We start from the raw sequence: 18,606 nt of genomic DNA, 5'->3' as shown, positions 1-18,606 counted from the left end.
GGGATATTTCCCACGAGTTACAATCACTGCATACACAGGTAATTGTCTGACAACAATTCAGTTTTTCCGAAGATGGCGCTCGTGCATTACAACTCGAAAAAATGAAATTGTGTGGAGGAGAATGGTTTAGAAATCCTGAAAAACAAATAGAAAATCAAAAAGAGATAAATGTTTCGAAAGGAAGTTATTTGAGATAAAAATGAGACGAATAAGAATAAAAAAATCCACAACCACTACGAACACCGTTCTTTGTTGATTTCGTGGTTAAGGTCGACAATGTTTTTTCGACCGGTATCCCTGCGCTCAGGCATAGCCCTGTATAATTGAAGAAGTATCTCTGCTGAGATCGTGCTGTCGCTGATTTTGGCATCATCAAGAACGATATGATTAGGATCCCTTGGATTCACTAATTCCTTGTTGGATGGATTCATTCGTGGTCAAGTTCACATTCAATCACAGGTCAGTAGATGCATGTGAGGTCATGTTCAGGAGCCCCCCAAGCACTTATTTTTCATAGTGATAGGAGGATCTCGTTGCGCCCTAGTGTGCTTTCCTCAAATCCCTCATTTTATAATAAAATGTTTATTTTATAAAAAATTATACTAAGAAAATATTTATGTTGAGGCAAGAAAAAAAGGTGCAAAAGTTTTTGGAAATATTGGGAGGGGCCTCAAAACCCAATATTTCTGTACAGATTATTGAGATCGAGAGGAGCAAATATTTGGGAGGAACTCGGAACCTCCATGGGCTTGATACAAGTTTACGCTCACAGTAAGAAATGTCAACCATCCCCTTCACAGCTGCGATCAGGACCTTCCCTTTACAAAAATCTCGAAGTCAATTTTTGTGCAAACAAATTGGAGCAATTACCATTTCCTCGCAGCCCTCATGTTAATGCATGAGCAAGACCTGACCTGCCCCCTGAGGGTATACAGTTAATTTTGATTATCTGACTAGTGGCAATATGCGATCCTGGGTGAAAAAGCAGTATAAGCACCCTTCTTGCACTACTTGGCACGAAGAAGTGCTGAGTCTAAGCCCGCGGTCATAAGCCCACGAAAGAGCTGTTTGAACATCGCTCACCTGTTTTTTTCATCCTCTACTGCACAGCAATCTGTTAGAAATCCAAATAATCCTTAGGGCACATACACGTAAAATAATCCAGATGAAGTTGTTCAGGCTAGGTTGCCTCGCTGCGCTCAAACGTCGCTTCACTCCTCCGGCCGTTAAAGGGGCCCCCTGGACTGAAGTTATCAACTCTATTTTCACCACAACCAGAAACATGGCAATATTATTTCACTAAGCAGGATTAAAGCCCTAGCAAACAGAGAAGGCAGTATAATCCAGTTGAAGCAGGCGAGCACAGCGAAAATAAACGTTCCTGAGGTGCCACAGGTGGTGACTTTCTGAAGGGGGGGGGGTCTAAACTGCATGCCACCCAAAACCGTGATACCGCACAAGCTATGCCAATCATGGCCATCCAGTAAATTTGAATATTGAAGTCAACCAATATTATTGATTGACTTCAATAATATTAATAAAAATAAATAACGGAAAACTGTATCTCCATCAAAATTTTAGTTCCAATGATTGATAATTACATAACATATATAGTGTAATACTGTTTAAAATTTTTTTTTCATTTTTGCCTGGTTTTTTCCACCTTTTGCCACAGTCCCTGCAAAATACTTACATATATTACATGCGCTCTGTACCCCAAAGGGAGTGTAAGGTCCTTCCAGTAGGCCTATACGACTATGTAGTATTTCTTAATTTGTTTCAGGTGGTATCTAATTTTTTTTAAAATTGTTTGTAGCAAAGCCTCAAAGTTTTACTATCACAGCTTAAAAAAAGTGTTAAACAAGAAGACGTTTAAAAAAACATTGTCATATTTACTCCAAAACATTTAATTATGTTTTGTACATGTGCCATAGATAAATAAAACTCGCAATTAAAACTAAACTATTAAAAAAAATTTAACTATTTAAAATAGCAAACTATTTAAAAAAATTTACATGGATAGCGGAGAGTGACGTCATCCTCAGACATAGAAATTAGCTTTAAAATATGATAAAAATTTTTCAATCATTTGAATTTCTAATGAAAAAAAATTATTTAAGCTTATTCATCCACTCTGTTACATGTTCCAAAACAACAAAATGGAAACTACGATTTAAAGTAAAGTTTTCTTTGAAACAGTAATTTTCCGGATATTATGCTGAGGTGAGCTCGGAAAGAAAAGTCATCACATCTCCGCCGGGACTCGAACCCAGGCCCTCTTGCATACCGGGCAAGCATGCTACCATCTACACCACTGGAGACACATGAATCTGCCTTCCTAATTTGACGCACTGTGTCGTGAGGCGCTGAAGTAGAGGCATTAGTAGCCTCTCTTAACTTCAGGAAATGGCCCCCGGGTGGGACGGTTTTGTAGATGGTAGCATGCTTGCCCGGTATGCAAGAGGGCCTGGGTTCGAGTCCCGGTGGAGACGTGATGACTTTTCTTTCCGAGCTCACCTCAGCATAATATCCGGAAAATTACTGTTTCCTTGATATCTCTGGCTGAGAAAAAAGCCATCTATATCTCTCTAAAGTTTTCTTTGTTTAGAGATTTAGGTCTTTTTTATACATCCATATTTTATGAGACAGAACCATTATTTTGCTTTCCAAGCTTTACTGTCCCCTCCCCCCACTCTGGATCACTAATATGAGAGCATTGAATTTCCTCATGCAGTGGACATTTTTCAAAGGTTATAGAGCAGTCTCTGGGGGTCATCTACCATATTTTGTATGTTATTTTTTGGAAAATAAAAGTGTATTTGCAGTCTATTAAGAAGTATTTGAGAGATATCTTTCTCAGTTAAACATCTCTGTGCACTTTGTTACAATGGTGTGTTACGAGAAGCATTTTTACAGTTCAGACGCAAAAAAATTAAAGAACACGTCAAACTAAGATGTTAAATTATAAATTACCAACCTGTTGTCTGTGAGAAGTAAAAAGCTTTGATTTGAAGCGGTTAAGTATACATAAAAAATAAACTTTTCTATGTGTTTTTTTATAAAAATTGTGAAAAACCACCAAAGCGAAAGAAAAAAAGAAGTGAAATTTTTTTCAAACTGCCTTTTTTTCAGCTTATGTGTACGAAATAAGTTTATTTCATCATTTTGAGAGATAAAAACAGCAGAAATAATAATATTTATTTTTTTACACGCGATATTTGTTTTCGTAACAGAGTGGATAAAATTCATGACTTAGTCATAAAACCCAAAGAAATATTACAATGAAAAGAATTATTATTACAATGGACCCAAAAGAATATTATTACAATGGACCCAAAAGAATATTATTACAATGGACCCAAAAGAATATTATTACAATGTAAAAATGAGAAATATTTGTGAAACTTCAAGTCATTGGCTGTAATTTGAGATCAACTGTATTTTTAAAATTCAACTTTGCAACCTGCATTTCCCTTTGGGGAGGGAAATGGCCCATATGTTGCTATTTTATGAATAGCAATGTAAATAACTATTGTAAAAAATGTTTTATAATTAGTTTTTAATAGTATACAGTACAGTAGAATCTCATTATAACGAACGCCAAGAGAAAGGAGGAATCACTTCATTAAAACGAAAATTCGTTATAAAGGAATTCCAAGTGAACTAGCATTGTTCCTATGTAAACTTATTTGGGGGATTAGAAAAGTGTTCATTAAAACAAGATTTTCGCTATAACGGTATTTGACTGTATAAGCCATTTATCTCTATTTTTTAGATATGCAAGTTTTTAATTGTGTATTTGTATTTACAAAAAATGGCAATCATTGATACAGGAAAAACTATGTGATAGCCATTTTTTATAATCATATTTGAATTCAGCACCCCAAAATGAGTCTAAATAAACTTATTTCACTCCTGTTATTAAAAAAAGTTGTTGACCAATGTAATGCGCACAATCGGCAAATTTTCAGGTATCAACATGAGTGGCTCTGGTTCATCTTTTACTCATAGATCCGAAGGATTTACTTGCGAGTAGAAGGTAATCATCATTAATAGGGATTGAAGGTTTTGCTTTTACCTTTTACTTAAAGTTTCTGCTTTTACTTTCAAGTATTACTATAAGCATTTCCTTCTTTTTATTAATATGACCCATTATCTTTACTTTGATTTTCATTCTTCATGTATGGTTTTCGAAGTTGGTGTTTTAGACAGTATGGTAAATTTAATCAAACTGACAAAACCTTGCCAATCTTGATTGTAATAGATTTAGACTTTGTGATGACGATACTCTTTCATTTGCAGATGATTCGAGATTCCCATCATAATCTGGGAGATAAAAGAGGAGAAGCTTATACAAGAGGAATGCGCAAAAGAGTTTGAATATGCACAAAAGAGTCCAAACGAAAGAGAAGCCACGCGATTGTGAAATCTGTAGTAAAACATTTTCTCGACTTCATGATTTAAAAGTGCACTATAGGCTCCATACTGGAGAGAAGCCGCATGTATGTGATGTCTGTAGTAAAGTATTTTCTGCCCGAAGTAATTTTTACAGACACAGAAGAGTTCACACAGGAGAGAATTTACACCAGTGTGAAATCTGTCCTAAAACATTTTCTCAACTGGTCCATTTAAAATCACACCACAGGGTCCATACTGGCGAGAAGCCACATGAATGTGATATCTGTAGTAAAGTATTTTCTGACTATAGCAATTTTAACCGACACAAAAGAGTCCACTCGGGAGAAAAGTTACACCAGTGTGATATCTGTCGTAAAACATTTTCTCAAAGAAGTAGTTTAAATCGACACAAAAGTGTGCACACAGGAGACAAGCCACACGAGTGTGCAATCTGTAGTAAAGTGTTTTCTGACCATAGCAGTTTTAACTTCCACAAAAGAGTCCACACTGGGGAGAAGCCATATGAGTGTGAAAACTGTGGTAAAACATTTTCTCGAGTAGGCGATTTGAACTCTCACAAGAAAATTCACACTGGAGAGAAGCCGTACGAGTGTGAAATCTGTTGTAAAGCATTCTCTCGAGTAGGCAATTTGAACACACACAAAAAAGTCCACACTGAAGAGAAGCCACACGAGTGTGAAATCTGTGATAAGGCATTTTCTCGAATAGGCAATTTAAAAGTGCACATCAGGGTCCATATTGGAGAGAAGCCATATGAGTGTGAAATTTGTGGTAAAACGTTTTCTTTCCAAAGTAGTTTTTACCGGCACAGAAGAGTCCACACGGGTGAAAAGCTCCACCAGTGTGATATCTGTCTTAAAACATTTTCTCAAAGTAGCAGTTTCAACCGACACAAAAGAGTCCACTCTGGAGAGAAGCCGCATGAATGTGATGTCTGTGGTAAAAACTTTTCTCAAGTAGACAAATTAAAATTGCACCTCAGGGTCCACAGATAAGTGAAGCCATACGAGTGTGAAATCTGTCGTAAAACATTTTCTCAACTTGTCCATTTAAAATTACATTATAGGTTCCATACTGGATAGAAACCAAGCGAGTGTGATATTTTTATAAAGTATTTTCTAGCCATATGAATTATAACTGACACAAATCGCACATATCGGGGTGGGGGGGGGGGAGCCACATGAAAGCAGTTTTTGTTACATGAAGTTTTCAACCAGTTCTCATCTGAAGAAGCACAAATTGATTCATTCTGAAGGAAATTCAAATGAAATTGGTAGTGTCAAGTAAATAGCTTAGCGTGAGAATATGTCCTAACTAGGGCTCGAAAAAGTCCCAGGTCTCCATGGCGACTAAAGAATTGGTATTAATGACCGAACTTTTCTTTTTAAATTCAAGTCTGAGAACTATATAAATTTTTGGAACCTATATCAGCATATGTACAAGCAGTTTTTTCTTTGAGAAGTTAGTACAGGTTTTTGCCAATTGAAGCGGTCAATTAGTTTTCTTTGAAACTTTTACCAACTGTGTGTGTGTGACGTGGAACCTAAATTATTAATGAAACTTTCTCAATGCATACTGCTTGATTTCATTTCTCTCAGTATTCTATATGGACTCACAAAAGATCATTTATTTGAATGTATCAACGCTAGTTTATTTGACATGATAAAAGCTTTTTTCATTGGATCAACATATTCTTTATTTGTTTGTAATTGTGTCAAGTGAGCCGAGGAAATTAAAGGGTCGATTCTCTCTCAAAAATGCCTGAAAATAATGCTCAATAAGAACATCTGCTGTGTGTAAATTCTTCAAAAAAATTTGTCTTTACAGTTTATTGCCAATGGCCAGGACCATAACTGGGATTTTTGCGGGGGTGAGAGCAAACATTATTTTTCTGACTCCACCACTGCATGATTCTATGATTTCATGACAGAATTTTTTTTTTTTTTTGCCCCCTTCCCCCATCTAATTCCGGCCCTGGCTATAGTTTTTGTACATCTTCATGAGCCTATATATGTATGAATAATGTCTTTAATAATTTTACTATTAATGTATTTAATAACATTAATGTTAGGAAAGATTAGGCATATTTCGCAACTGAGATATTCATCGATGACTTCAGAATTATGATAACCATTTTTATTTTTGTGTCACAACTGGATATTTCACATGTTTGAAATCGTTTTCATTGGGTCACATTGATTGCGTCCTTCCTTGCGTGATACATGATAACTTTGGTAATCGGGTCATATTAAGACATAATATGAATAGGTTTAATACATCAGTTTGGAAAAAAAATGTTATATATATACAGATTGCATAGGTAACAGAGCTTATACAGCATTTTACTGGTGAACCATTGGTCCTAGGGGCATGTTTCCAAATGACGTATTCTGATAAAGTACTCCGGTATGCCATTGGTATTGTAAGGGGTTGTGTAGGCATTAAAATAAAAAAATTAACTTCTTATACAGTCCCCGCCTGCCCCAAAACCTAAAATAATTAGAAAGTTGTTGCCCTGTCTCTCTTGATGCCAGCATCAAAAATTGCATGTTCTAATTTCACTGAGATGTTCGAAAAAAGTGTTCCCCGCGACAAATTCGCCATTTAGAATACATAGGACAGTTTACTACCGATATCCGGTATATAGCAGGTGAACATAACGTTGTCGCTGACGCGTTTTCTAGAGTGTCAGAAATTAATGTCCCTACTAACATTTCTTACGATGAGATGGCTCTCGCACCAGAAATCTGACGTGGAATTACGGTCTTTGCTCGAATCGGATTCTGGTTTGAGATTGAAACCCATGACTGGTTTCGCAACGACGCCGTTATACGTCGATGGCTCAACAGAAAACCCGAGACCGTATGTTCCAGAACCTTTCCGTACGCAAGTCTTTGACAGTCTACATAGTTTGTGTCATCCTGGTGTCACATCCACCACAGAACTCATTACTACTACTATACCACACATGTACCTCGTCCATATTCCTCTGCGGAACCTCTAACGAATTGGTACATGCGGGAATGTGTGTGTACGGGTAGTGAAACCTGACGCGAAGTTTGTTTCTGTGTAATGCTTGTTATGTGTAGTGCTGCTATATGCCACCAGTTTTTCTAACTATGAGTGAAGTGTAATGATTGAATAATTAATCGTTGTAGGCCTGTTGCTCTCTGTGGCGAGACTTTTCAATGGGGAGATCGGCTCGCATTTGCGCCTCGAAGTTGGGAACCACAGGAAACCAACTTCAGCCGACCACCATTATGGCGACGGTGGGGTTCGAACCCGGATCCTCGCGATGCGAGTCCGTCATTATGGCCACTCGACCACCACAGCGGCACAGAACTCATTAGACGTCGATTCGTTTGGAAATCTTTGAGAAAAGACTGTAGAGAGTGGACTAAAAGCTGCCAACGTTCTAAAGTGCAACGGCATGTCATAGGCGGAGATAGAGTTGGAAGTCTAAAGGGGGGGGGGAACGATGATGATGAGGGCAATTCATATATGCATATATACATTAGATCAGTCTACTTCACCCTTGACGTTGGGGGGCCATGCGGCATGTGAGAACTCCTTTGGGAAAACTTCCTATCTCCAAATGCTCTATTTTCACACGTACATCTGGATGTTGTTGGACCACTTCCGCCTTTACGAGAACATACGTACGTTCTGACTTGTGTTGAAAAGTTCACAAGGTGGCCGAAGGCTTGGCCTATGAAAGACCAGAGAGCTGAAACCATAGCCTCTTCTTTCTACTACGGATGGGTATCCAGATTTGGAGTGCTGGAAATCATCACCACGGACAGAGGAACAAATTTTGAGAGCAATCTCATGCAAAGCCTCTCAAAATTCCTTGGATCATAGCGTTCTAGAACTACAGCATATCGTCCATGTGCCAACGGTCTAGTTGAGACATGGGGCGGGGGGACTGACAGGGCCCGGGACGGTTATCATAATTTTTTACGCTATAAATTAACTACAGAAGGGGCCCATTAAAAGTCTGACCGAGGGGCCCGCAAAATATCCCAGCCAAGGGGCCCCGCTACAGGATGTGGGGCCATGAGTTGAGCGCATGCATCGTCAACTCAAGGCCGCTATTATGTGCCATGCCAAAGTCAATTGGTATGACGCCCTTCCGACAGTGTTGCTTAGAATCCGGTCGTCACTAACAGAAGAAATAGGCGCCTCGCCAGCCGAAATGGTGTATGGTGAAACTCTGGTATTGCCTGGCCAGTTCTTTAGAGATTCATCCAGTTCAACTGTTCCTGCGTGGGATTTCGTCAGTGATTTGATGGAGAAGATGCGGAAGTTACGACCAGTGTCTACTTCACAACATGGTGTTCCAAAAGTGTTTGCGCATCCCCAACTCAACGTGTGCACGCACGTTTTCGTAAGAAAAGACTCCGTGCGTAAGAGCAGCCATATCGAGGACCCTTTCCTGTTCTTCACAAAAGTGATAAATTTTTCAAGTTGAATCTCAATGGTCAACGTATCAGTTGACCGACTGAAGCCAGCGTACTTCGTATCTGAAGAACGGCAACTGCCGTCCTTGGTGAATCCTCAGTAGCCTCCGTCAGAAAGAAGTCCATACCAGATTCGGTCGACGCGTACGTTTTCCACAACGATTACAAGTTGGTTGACATCGTTCGAAGAACTAGCGGGGGAGTTCTGTAGCGTACCGACCTGAAGAAAAAGATTATGATGCGAGACTGTGTGACTGTTCGGTAAAAAAGAAAAGGATTATGGCGTCACTCAGGCTGCCTTTTTCCTGTATTCGATTCTTTGTGAATATGCTAATTTTTACAGCGTTGTTTCAAAAGTATATAAGAGGACTAATGTTGTTTTCTTGTTGCTCACTTGATTTTTATTTGTACTAGCGCTGGTCGTCTCATTCAACTAGTAATTTTAACATTTTATAACTGTTTGATTAATTTTTTATTAATGCAATTTGTGTTAGTTTGAACTAAAACCTTCTGATTATTATGGAGTCGCAGAGGGCTGTATTTCGCCTCAGTACAAAAACACAAATTTTATGAAATTTATAAAACAATTTTTATTACGTCCTTTTGTACATCTTATTTAGTTGCTTCGGGACGAACAATCATACATGAAGCATTTGAAAAAACAAAGGTACACCATCGCGCAGTGGAGTAATTCCACCATAAACCAGAGACCACACAATTCCGTACTGACAAAACCCACACGTAAAGGCGACGACCGAGTATTCGGCAAATAAACTTGTGCAGTCGATTCGAGTTCGAACCCTGGTTTGGACATGGGAGGTTTCGGGGATTGGATATTTTCTTCCTCGTCTGATGAAATCCACGTTGTCATGAACGAAATATCACTGGAATCGTCTAGATTAAAACCACGTGAGATATTTTTTCTAGTTGTAAAAGACGAGTCTTTCATAATGATATCGTGGTCACCCGTTTCCGTTATCTTCCACGTAGTGAACTCATCAGAAATTTTATGTATACCTGTAAAAGAAAATAAAACCTGTTGTTAGACGGCTGCACATGTCCGGTGAGGAAACCACAAATTAATTTACAGAGAGGTAGCAATACTCCATTCTTAACAAAAAATAACTACAGCAGGGATGCAAGTGCCCCTCACCAACAGTTTTGGAGCGGCAAGCTTGGGATTCTTTGGGATTCTGACCGTGTTGATTGATAAAATGGCCTTCGCCACTGATTGCAGTGGTTTTGCGATGGGTGCTGTATTACATGAAGTAACACCTGATGGCCCAAAACCTCTTGGTTATTTTTCAAAAAAGCTGTCACCTGCACAATGCAATTATTCAGCTTATGATAGGGAATTGCTTGCTGAATTGCTGCATATTCAGCAATTCAGTATATTAGAGGCTAGGCCCTTTACTTTATTTTTGGACCATAAACCCCTCATATTTGCATTTCAGCAAAAACAGGATAAATGCTCACCTCGTAGGTATAAACAATCTACAATGCGATAATCCAATTTACGACTCAAAAATGGAAAGAGTTTTGCATTCAAATGCTGAAAAATACGACAATAAGACGAATTATATTAATCTATTCTAATCAGCCAAACAGGGTCTTCTAGGGCCCCCCCCCCCTCTTGAAAAAGCTATTTTTATGCTCAACAAGCGTAAATGTTTTCGTGAGGTCGCCCCCCCCCCCCACATTCGGCCCCAAATTAGTTACGGGTATGCAGCCAAACAATATTTCGTGTCCCGTAAACACGGTATGCAAGGTCTGCGTATTAAAATTCGTAGAGTGGCACTCTCCACTCTCGTCGAAAATAATTTTAATTGTGGAACGGCTTGAAAAAAGGTTGGCTACCACCCACCCTAACGTCATGGTGTCAGAGTGATGTTTTGTACTGGTGCTGCCATCTGTCTTTCATATTTTGAATTGAAAACGACAAACAACTGAATCTTTCGTGTTATTTAAGTATCGTAATGTAGATCATGTAATCTACAGTATATTCATCATTACACACAAAAAAAATGTTACAAAATCAATACTAGGGGTGCCAGATTGAAGTCCTGGCATGGGGGCTCCTCACCATTGTGGAGGCATAGTTTAATCTGAAAAGAGCAACTCCTTCAAATAATTTGACACTTAATGAAGGGCTCGAGAACTTCCTTTCCCGAGATGACTATTATGGCCATCGCCCCCCACAAGGGCGGATGTGATAGGCCTCCAGCCCAGTGAACCTTCTCCTCCTAATCAGATCTTGCCCCCCCGTCTGTCTCCGTGAAGAAATTTTAGCAGGTGGGTCAAAGAAGAAGACCTGGTCCATGCTGGAGGCTGTGCATGTATGTGTTGAGAACCTAATCAGATGTCTCTTTCTGTGTAATGCTTGTTATGTGTAGTGCTGCCGTGTGCAGGCAGTCAATTGTTCTATGAGTGAAGCGCAATGATTGAATAATTGTATTGTTGTAGGCCTGTTGCTCTCCGTGGCGAGACTTTTCAACGAGGAGACTGGCTCGCATTCGCGTCTCAAAGTTGGGAACCATAGAAAACCAACTTCAGCCGACCATCACTGTGGCAACGGCGGGGTTTGAATCAGGATTCTCACGATGCGAGTCTGTCTCTATGACCTGTCACTCTACCATCAAAGCGACTGCCCGATGACCCGAGACATGATTTCTGTCCCCTCTAGTAGGAGGGTGAAAGAAATTACAAAAAATTATTTCTGCTCGCTTTAGGAAGGTCGTTATATCCGAAGTGGGAACGCTAAAAAAATATTCAGGAAAACTTATTTGTGCCTTTGTCTAGGAGGGGCGTAAAAATGGGAAAATGATTTCTACCCGCTCTAGGAGATGCGCCAAATCCAAGGTAAAAGGCCAAAAGAAATTCGACATGACATGTTATGACATAAAATACCGCTGTTTCTTTGAACGCATCAAAACGGAGCGATTGAAACAAAAGTATTTTTTTTTTAATTGGGGAGGTCAGGGGGCCCAAAAATGGGTCCCCTCGGGTGTAGATTTTGTCTCGAGCCGCCCCTGAGTGCAACGTATGTATGTGTGCGTGGAAAATTTTAACAAACCGTACATATACACAACTGAACATCTTTTCGGAATTTCATGGATCTTGTTCCAGATACCCGGTGAGTAACGGTAAAGCCTGCTATGAGGCTCCTAGACAGTATCTCTCTCTCTAGCAGGCCTTGGTAAGGTGTGGCCACAACGGGACTCTAAAAAGACATATTTTTCCTTTCAAGAAACTAATGAGAAACGTATGTTGGAAATTCAATTTGATTTTTTTTCCAACCGACTTTCAAGATGGACCGAAAACCTCAATATAAATTCGATCGAAATGAAAATCTGGTGATTCTAGTGAAATTTCCGATTTTAATTTTTGTTGCATTAGTTTTCTATAAGATTTGTAAGAATATTAATCATCTTAAAGAAAGTCATTTTGAAGGTAAGTCATTTCCTCGACGTTAACCTTGAATAAGAATTAAACGAAACCTATCAAACTTTCCTGCTTATAATCCGCAAACTTCGCTAGTTTGAGGAAAAAAAGGCACCATGTATAGTCCGCAGCGGTATACTGTACAACCCACATGAGAAAATTTCATTCATCAATATAAAATCGCTCTCAAGGAGTTGGGGATGTTGTTTAACATGGTTTTGTAGAGTAAAATGTCAATTTTTGTATTGGCATCTACCCAATCTATAAATGTTAAAAAAATAAATGTTTTTGTTAAGTTTTTAACGTAATTATAACTGATGAAACCTCTCTCGGAACAAAAATAAAGCCGCAGATAAGACGCAGTGAGTTATCCGCACTAAATACACTTCAAAATTAAGACTCTTCTCGTGCAACTTTGATCCTCAGTAAGAAATTCATTTCCGACGTTTCGTCTTTATTTCAATGTAATTTTTTTTTAACGTATAATCTACGGAGACTATACGCAGCAAAATAGGTAGGTTAATTGGGACTCCCATGGAAATATAGTGTACCTTACATATCCAAAACGAGGGGGGGGGGGGGAGGCAGCGGCAAATCCATTTCGTATAAGGCCGGTATTACACTATAAAAGTTTGATAAAAGTCCTATTATAAAGCTTGAAAAATGCAGCCAATAAGGTCAACGGTTGCATTTTCTAGAATGTAACCAATAACCTTATTGGTCAGATTTTTCAAGTTTTATAAAATGGATTTTATCAAACTTTTATAGTGTAATACCGGCCTAAGAAAAATTTCGGATATGTATCTTCGTATATTTGAAATGAGGTTTTTAAAGGTGATGAAATATACAATTAAATGTATGTTACCAGGGGCGTAGCCAAAAATTTCGTTCGGGGGGACACCAAAGTGATTATAAAACAATAGATTTGGCCATCTTTTTCCCTTTTTTCGGACATTTTCTCACATTTCGTGGGGGGGGGGGGGCGCAGACCCTCAAGTCTCCTCCCTCGCTACGCCCGTGTATGTTACGGTACATGCGTTGAATCGGTAGAGCATACCGGTAAAACATAATCGCCAAAGGTAAGTTCGATAAATTTCGCAACATTTATTACTTTTACCGGCGATTATGCATAACCCTTTTAGACCCTGTATGCACAAACCAGGTTTTCTGTGCCACGCGCAACGTGATCCACACAGCGCGACACGCCGTCCACTCGCCAAGAAGAAAAGCAGTACGACGGTTTTCCTACAGAGCGCAATACGGCTCACGACCGCGTTTTACGTCGGGCGTGCTTGGCCAACTGCTTCTGGAGGAGTCAAATGCGTCGTGCGCCGCGGTTTTGCCGATATTCTCTTCACTCTTGTGTGTTTTCTTTACCTTCCCTTCAAACCGGAGCATGCAGACGACAGAGTAGCTGATGCCAAGGCCATATACTATAACACAGGGGCGTAGCCAGAAATTTCGTTCGGGGGTGGGACCACTTTCATTTCGGGGGGGGGGGGACCAAAGTGACAGAACAATAGATTTGGCCATCTTTTTCCCTTTTTTCGGTCATTTTCTCACATTTCGGGGGGGGGGGCCAGACCCCCAAGTCCCCCCCCCCTGGCTACGCCCTTGCTATAACATAGCCGCCCTGACCTGATGCGCCATGATAGGAAAACACAAACGTGCAGCATGATTATGTAACACGTTTCTGCCGGCGCGAAATGGTCTAATTCGGTTCACGCGGCGTAAAAACCTACTCTTAGGAATACGGCTCACGACGGCGTTTTAATCTTATAGAAAAACGACGGCATTAAAAAAAATGGTTAGAGCTTGGAAAAGTGAAAACTGCCATGCCATGCATGAATCTACTGACCTGTACTTGAATTTGAACTCGACCACGAATGAATCCAAGTCCAAGAACATAAATGAATCCACGGGAAAAAAATGAATCTTTTTCTATCCGTTTATGACCATTTAATAATCATTTAACGGTCAGCATCAACGAAAAATTAATCACCATAGGGTAAGTAAACATCGTCGACCGTGACTGATCTCAGCTCACGACATAAACAAAGAAATTCGTAGTTGTTGTTGTTTTCGATTATTTTGAATAATTTTCTTTCCTGTGACGTCGTCACCTGCTTTTAATTTTTGTTCATTTTTCAACTTTACATCATTAAAACGTTCTTTAAACTTTTCTTTCATCAAAATAAACCTAATTTATCATTTTATTTCTTGATCTTCAGAGCATTTTTCCTTCCCCCCCCCCTTTTTTTTCTCTTTCACTATCCAAGCGCCATCTTCTGCGAAACTGAATTGTCGTCTGTCAAGGCTTTGAATCGTAACATAGGACTAGGGTGACCATACGTCCCGTACGGACAGTCCCGGTATTTTCTGTTTTTTTGGCTGTCCCGACTTTTTAGCAAAAGTGTCCCGGTTTTTCCCGTATTTTGCACGAAGCCTACTTGAATTTTCATTCTTTATTGAAGTCAAACGTTGAAATTATTTTCAACTTATAAATTATATTATGATAACTGCAACTATAAATGAGTATATGAATCTCCCACATTTGTCTTAGTGAAAATTTTTTTTTGTGGAATTCATTTTAATCCACTGCAATTAGCAGTAATGCTGCATTTCCCGCCATCGTGATTTCTCCGTTATTTCAACAATATTTGGCGACTTTGTTCGGTTTTTAGCGTCATTTTTGGCGACAATTGGCGATGTCCCATATTTTCCCGTATTTGGAATCCCAATGTCCCGTATTTTCTCGTATTTGGAATCCCAATGTCCCGTATTTCCATCGAGGAAATATGGTCAGCCTACGGTAGGACTAGAATATAGATTTTTATCGTAGATTTTGTTCCCAGAATTACCCTTGTGACCATATGACCCGTATTCGACACTCGCTTATTTTGGTAAGGGGCCATTGAAGTATAACGTCAGCAGATTTTTAGCCATTTTTTAACCCCCCCCCCCCCGTCAGAAAAACACTGACGCCCCCTCTCCGTCCATATTGTCAGCAAAATTTCGTCAGCGGCTTAGAATATTTCATATTTCCAAAAAAGAGTGGTTTATGACGTAAACAGTCTCCAAACCCTCCCCCCCCCCTTTATCATCAAAAGTCAGCAAATTCGAAATCCCCTCCCCCCCAGATGTTAGATATGAATTTTCATTGATACTCTTGAATTATTTCCTCATTAAATATGACGTTTCATTAATTTTCTAATTTTTTTTTTCATTGGATATGAAAATTTCTCTCATTCAGAAATTATTTTTTCATTAAATATGTGTTTTCATTAATTTGGAAATATTAATTTTCATTAAGGAAATGGTTTTTCATTGAAAATGAATTTTCATCACTTAATAAATATTTTCGTCATCAAATGTGTATTAATTTTCATTAATTTTGCAATTAATTTTCATTAATTTTGCAATTAATTTTCATTAATTTTGCAATTAATTTTTCATTAATTTTGCAATTATTTCTTCATTAATTTTCAAATTATTTTTTCCTTGATTCTGACATTATTTTCCCACTGAATATGAATTTTTCATAATTTCTGAGAAATTATTTTTTCATCAAATATGAATTTTCATAAATAATGATTGCTTCCCTTAAACAAATATATTGTTCCCCTTAAAAATCATATTGTTCCTGCGTGGGGCGTGGGCTCCACGTTGGGAGAGAATCTCAACCTTGGGTATTCAAAACAGCGGCTCTCAACCTTTTTTGACTGGCTGAGCCCTTTTTAGTAAAAAAAATTCTATGGCGGAGCCCCATAGCCCCATTTTTAATTATTCATTAAAGTCACTTATTTATTTTTACTATTTAAAAATATTTAATTTTTTCATTTTTATTTTACTGGTTTTTTTCCCTCGAGAGGGCGCGGAGCCCCTGGGGAGTGCACAAGGAGCCCCAAGGGCTCTGCGGAGCACCGGTTGAGAACCACTGCATTAAAACAATCTAATTCCCCATCTTCGATTCCGACGACTGTCTCATTGTTCCCCCCCTCCCCCTTTCCTTCTCTTTGTCACTCTCGGTATAAACAAATTACTAAGAGTCCCGGATGTGAGCTCATCCACCAATAAGAGGGCATAAAAAATTTCCCGCTTAAATTCCAGACGATTTTGCCCAAGCGAAAAGAAAGAAAAGCCTCTCGTACTACGTATAAACAAATAGGTATAAAAATTCCCGGATGTGAGAGAATATCCAATCGACCAATGACAGGGCTTCTAATTTCCCGCCAGAATAGGGAGCAGGCGCGTTGCCACCGTGGCAGGCGACGGAGCAATTCTACTGCGCAGATCGACATCCGACGTCATCATTTATTGACGTTACTGCCTCTCGCGCGCTTTGCGCGTTTACTTTTAAAATGTTGCGATTATGGAATTTTATTTAATTTCCATTTTTTCTGAGAAATATTAGTCTCTAATTTCATAATTTTTTTCATCTTCTCTCAGGTGAGTCTTTCCCCATTCATTTCTTTGGTTATTAATTTCATTATTTTGGAAAGGGTGAAAAAAAAAGAGCTCTGAATACGGGCTCTTATTCAATGCGTTTGTTTCATATTTAGTTGTTTTTAACTGGAATCACATTTACGCCCGTAAAATATTGACATTTTTGGAAAATAAAATTGAAATATATTGGCTTAACCCCCCCCCCCCATGCCCCCACCACCTGTGTACGTGTCTGATCCCACCAATACGCGTTAGGATTCAGAGGGGCAGAGCTGGTGACGAAATTTTGCTGACAAGGGGGGGGGGGGTCAAAAATGGCTAAAAATTTGCTTATGTAATACTTGAACGGCCCTTAAGTTGTGCCTGAAACGCGAATGTGTATCCCTGGTTGAAACCCTCGTTGAAAACATTTTAGGAAAATAACTTCCATAGAGTAACACGGGTAGAGTAAACATTCAAACGTTCTTTTTTGCAAGGACATTGCAAATTCGTAATTCTGGCATGATGGAGTCGATTATTGTTAAATTGATCATATTTCTTTGACAAAAATACGGGAAATTCGGTTCTCGAATACGGGACATCGCTAATTGTCGACAAATTATGGCGAAATTGCGAATTACGGAGCGAAACCAACCAAAATTTTCTGAAGTATCACAAATAGCTGTTTCCAACCGCCAAGTCGTTCGTGGTGATTCGAGAATTCCGAATATTTTGTTTCCTATTTATGGATTCAAATTCATCCCCCCCCCCCCAAAGTGCAGGAAAGATACTGCTACCAAAACATTTTCACACATTTGTTTTCTGTTTCACTTTGTGCTCTGAATGTGTTTACTCTGCAGAAATATAATAAAGAAAAGGATATCCATGCCACGGCTTGGCCAACCCCATGCGTTGCTATAGTTAGAGGAGGTGTTCTATGGTACTGAGAGAAAATACAAAAATTTTAGTTTTCAGAGTTCAATCAATTATTGATCAAAAGATGACGCCACTATACGAATGTTCCACATCCCTGATTTTCTTTAGGACTCAAATGAGTAGACAGATGGCAGCACAACCATCATCTGTAAAATTTTTTTTGAATATGGTACAGTCGAATCCCGTTTCAACGAATACCGCTATAGCGAAAATCTCGTTTTAACGAATACCGTTATAGCGAAAATCTCGTTTTAACGAACACTTTTTTAATTCCCCAAATAAGTTAACGTAGGAGAAATGCAAATACCTCGAATTCCATTATAACGAAATTTCGTTATAACGAAGTGATTTCTCCGGTCTCTTGGAGTTCGTTATAACGGAATTCGACTGTAGTTGGAGGTTAGAAAATTTGGAACTTCTGTTAACGAGCGATGATTCGCCCTTACAAGCAAATGTTCTCGGCGAAAATTCTTGCATTCCGCAAATGCACAAATATAGAGACTGTAACTTCCAGCTCCAGAACATCATTTTACCTGAGGGCCCCACGATGTTGAGACGCCCCTGCATAGAACCACCATAAAGAGGGAACGCCAAAACTCAGGGATCCGACCGAAGACTGACTTTACTTTTTGTTTATAAGGGCCGTTCATGTATTACGTCAGCAAATTTTCAGCCATTTTTCTCTCCCTCCTCCCGTCAGCACTGCTCCCACCTCCTAATGCATATTGGTGGGATCAGAAACGTACGCGGGGGGGGGGGGCATAGGGGGACTGTGCGCCTCCCCCGCTCAGACGAAAAAAAGCGGCACATTTACGAGATCGCTTAAATGACCCGTGGCACATTTTCAGATCACTTAACTAGGACCGTGGCACATTCAAAGATCACTTAAGTAATCCGCGACACAGTTCCAGAACACTTAAACGAT

The 18,606-nt window shown here is 39.2% G+C and overlaps 1 protein-coding gene across 1 annotated transcript; it reads left to right on the top strand.

The window, feature by feature from the left end:
• The first annotated feature begins 265 nt into the window (after positions 1–265).
• Positions 266–5,575, top strand: LOC149065043 (uncharacterized). Its single transcript, XM_089254541.1, has 2 exons — positions 266–459; positions 4,303–5,575. Exon 2 carries the CDS (start codon positions 4,383–4,385, stop codon positions 5,412–5,414), a length of 1,032 nt encoding a protein of 343 aa, XP_089110667.1. The 5' UTR covers positions 266–459; positions 4,303–4,382; the 3' UTR covers positions 5,415–5,575.
• The last annotated feature ends 13,031 nt before the right edge of the window (positions 5,576–18,606 follow it).

Source organism: Pholcus phalangioides, unplaced genomic scaffold (assembly GCF_987345545.1).
Source record: "Pholcus phalangioides strain wild (caught in Gottingen) unplaced genomic scaffold, Ppha-v1.0 ptg000041l_1, whole genome shotgun sequence".
Classification (NCBI taxonomy): Eukaryota; Metazoa; Arthropoda; class Arachnida; order Araneae; family Pholcidae; genus Pholcus; species Pholcus phalangioides.
The sequence above is the reverse complement of the archived record's forward strand: the minus strand, read 5'-3'. Positions and strand labels throughout refer to the sequence as shown.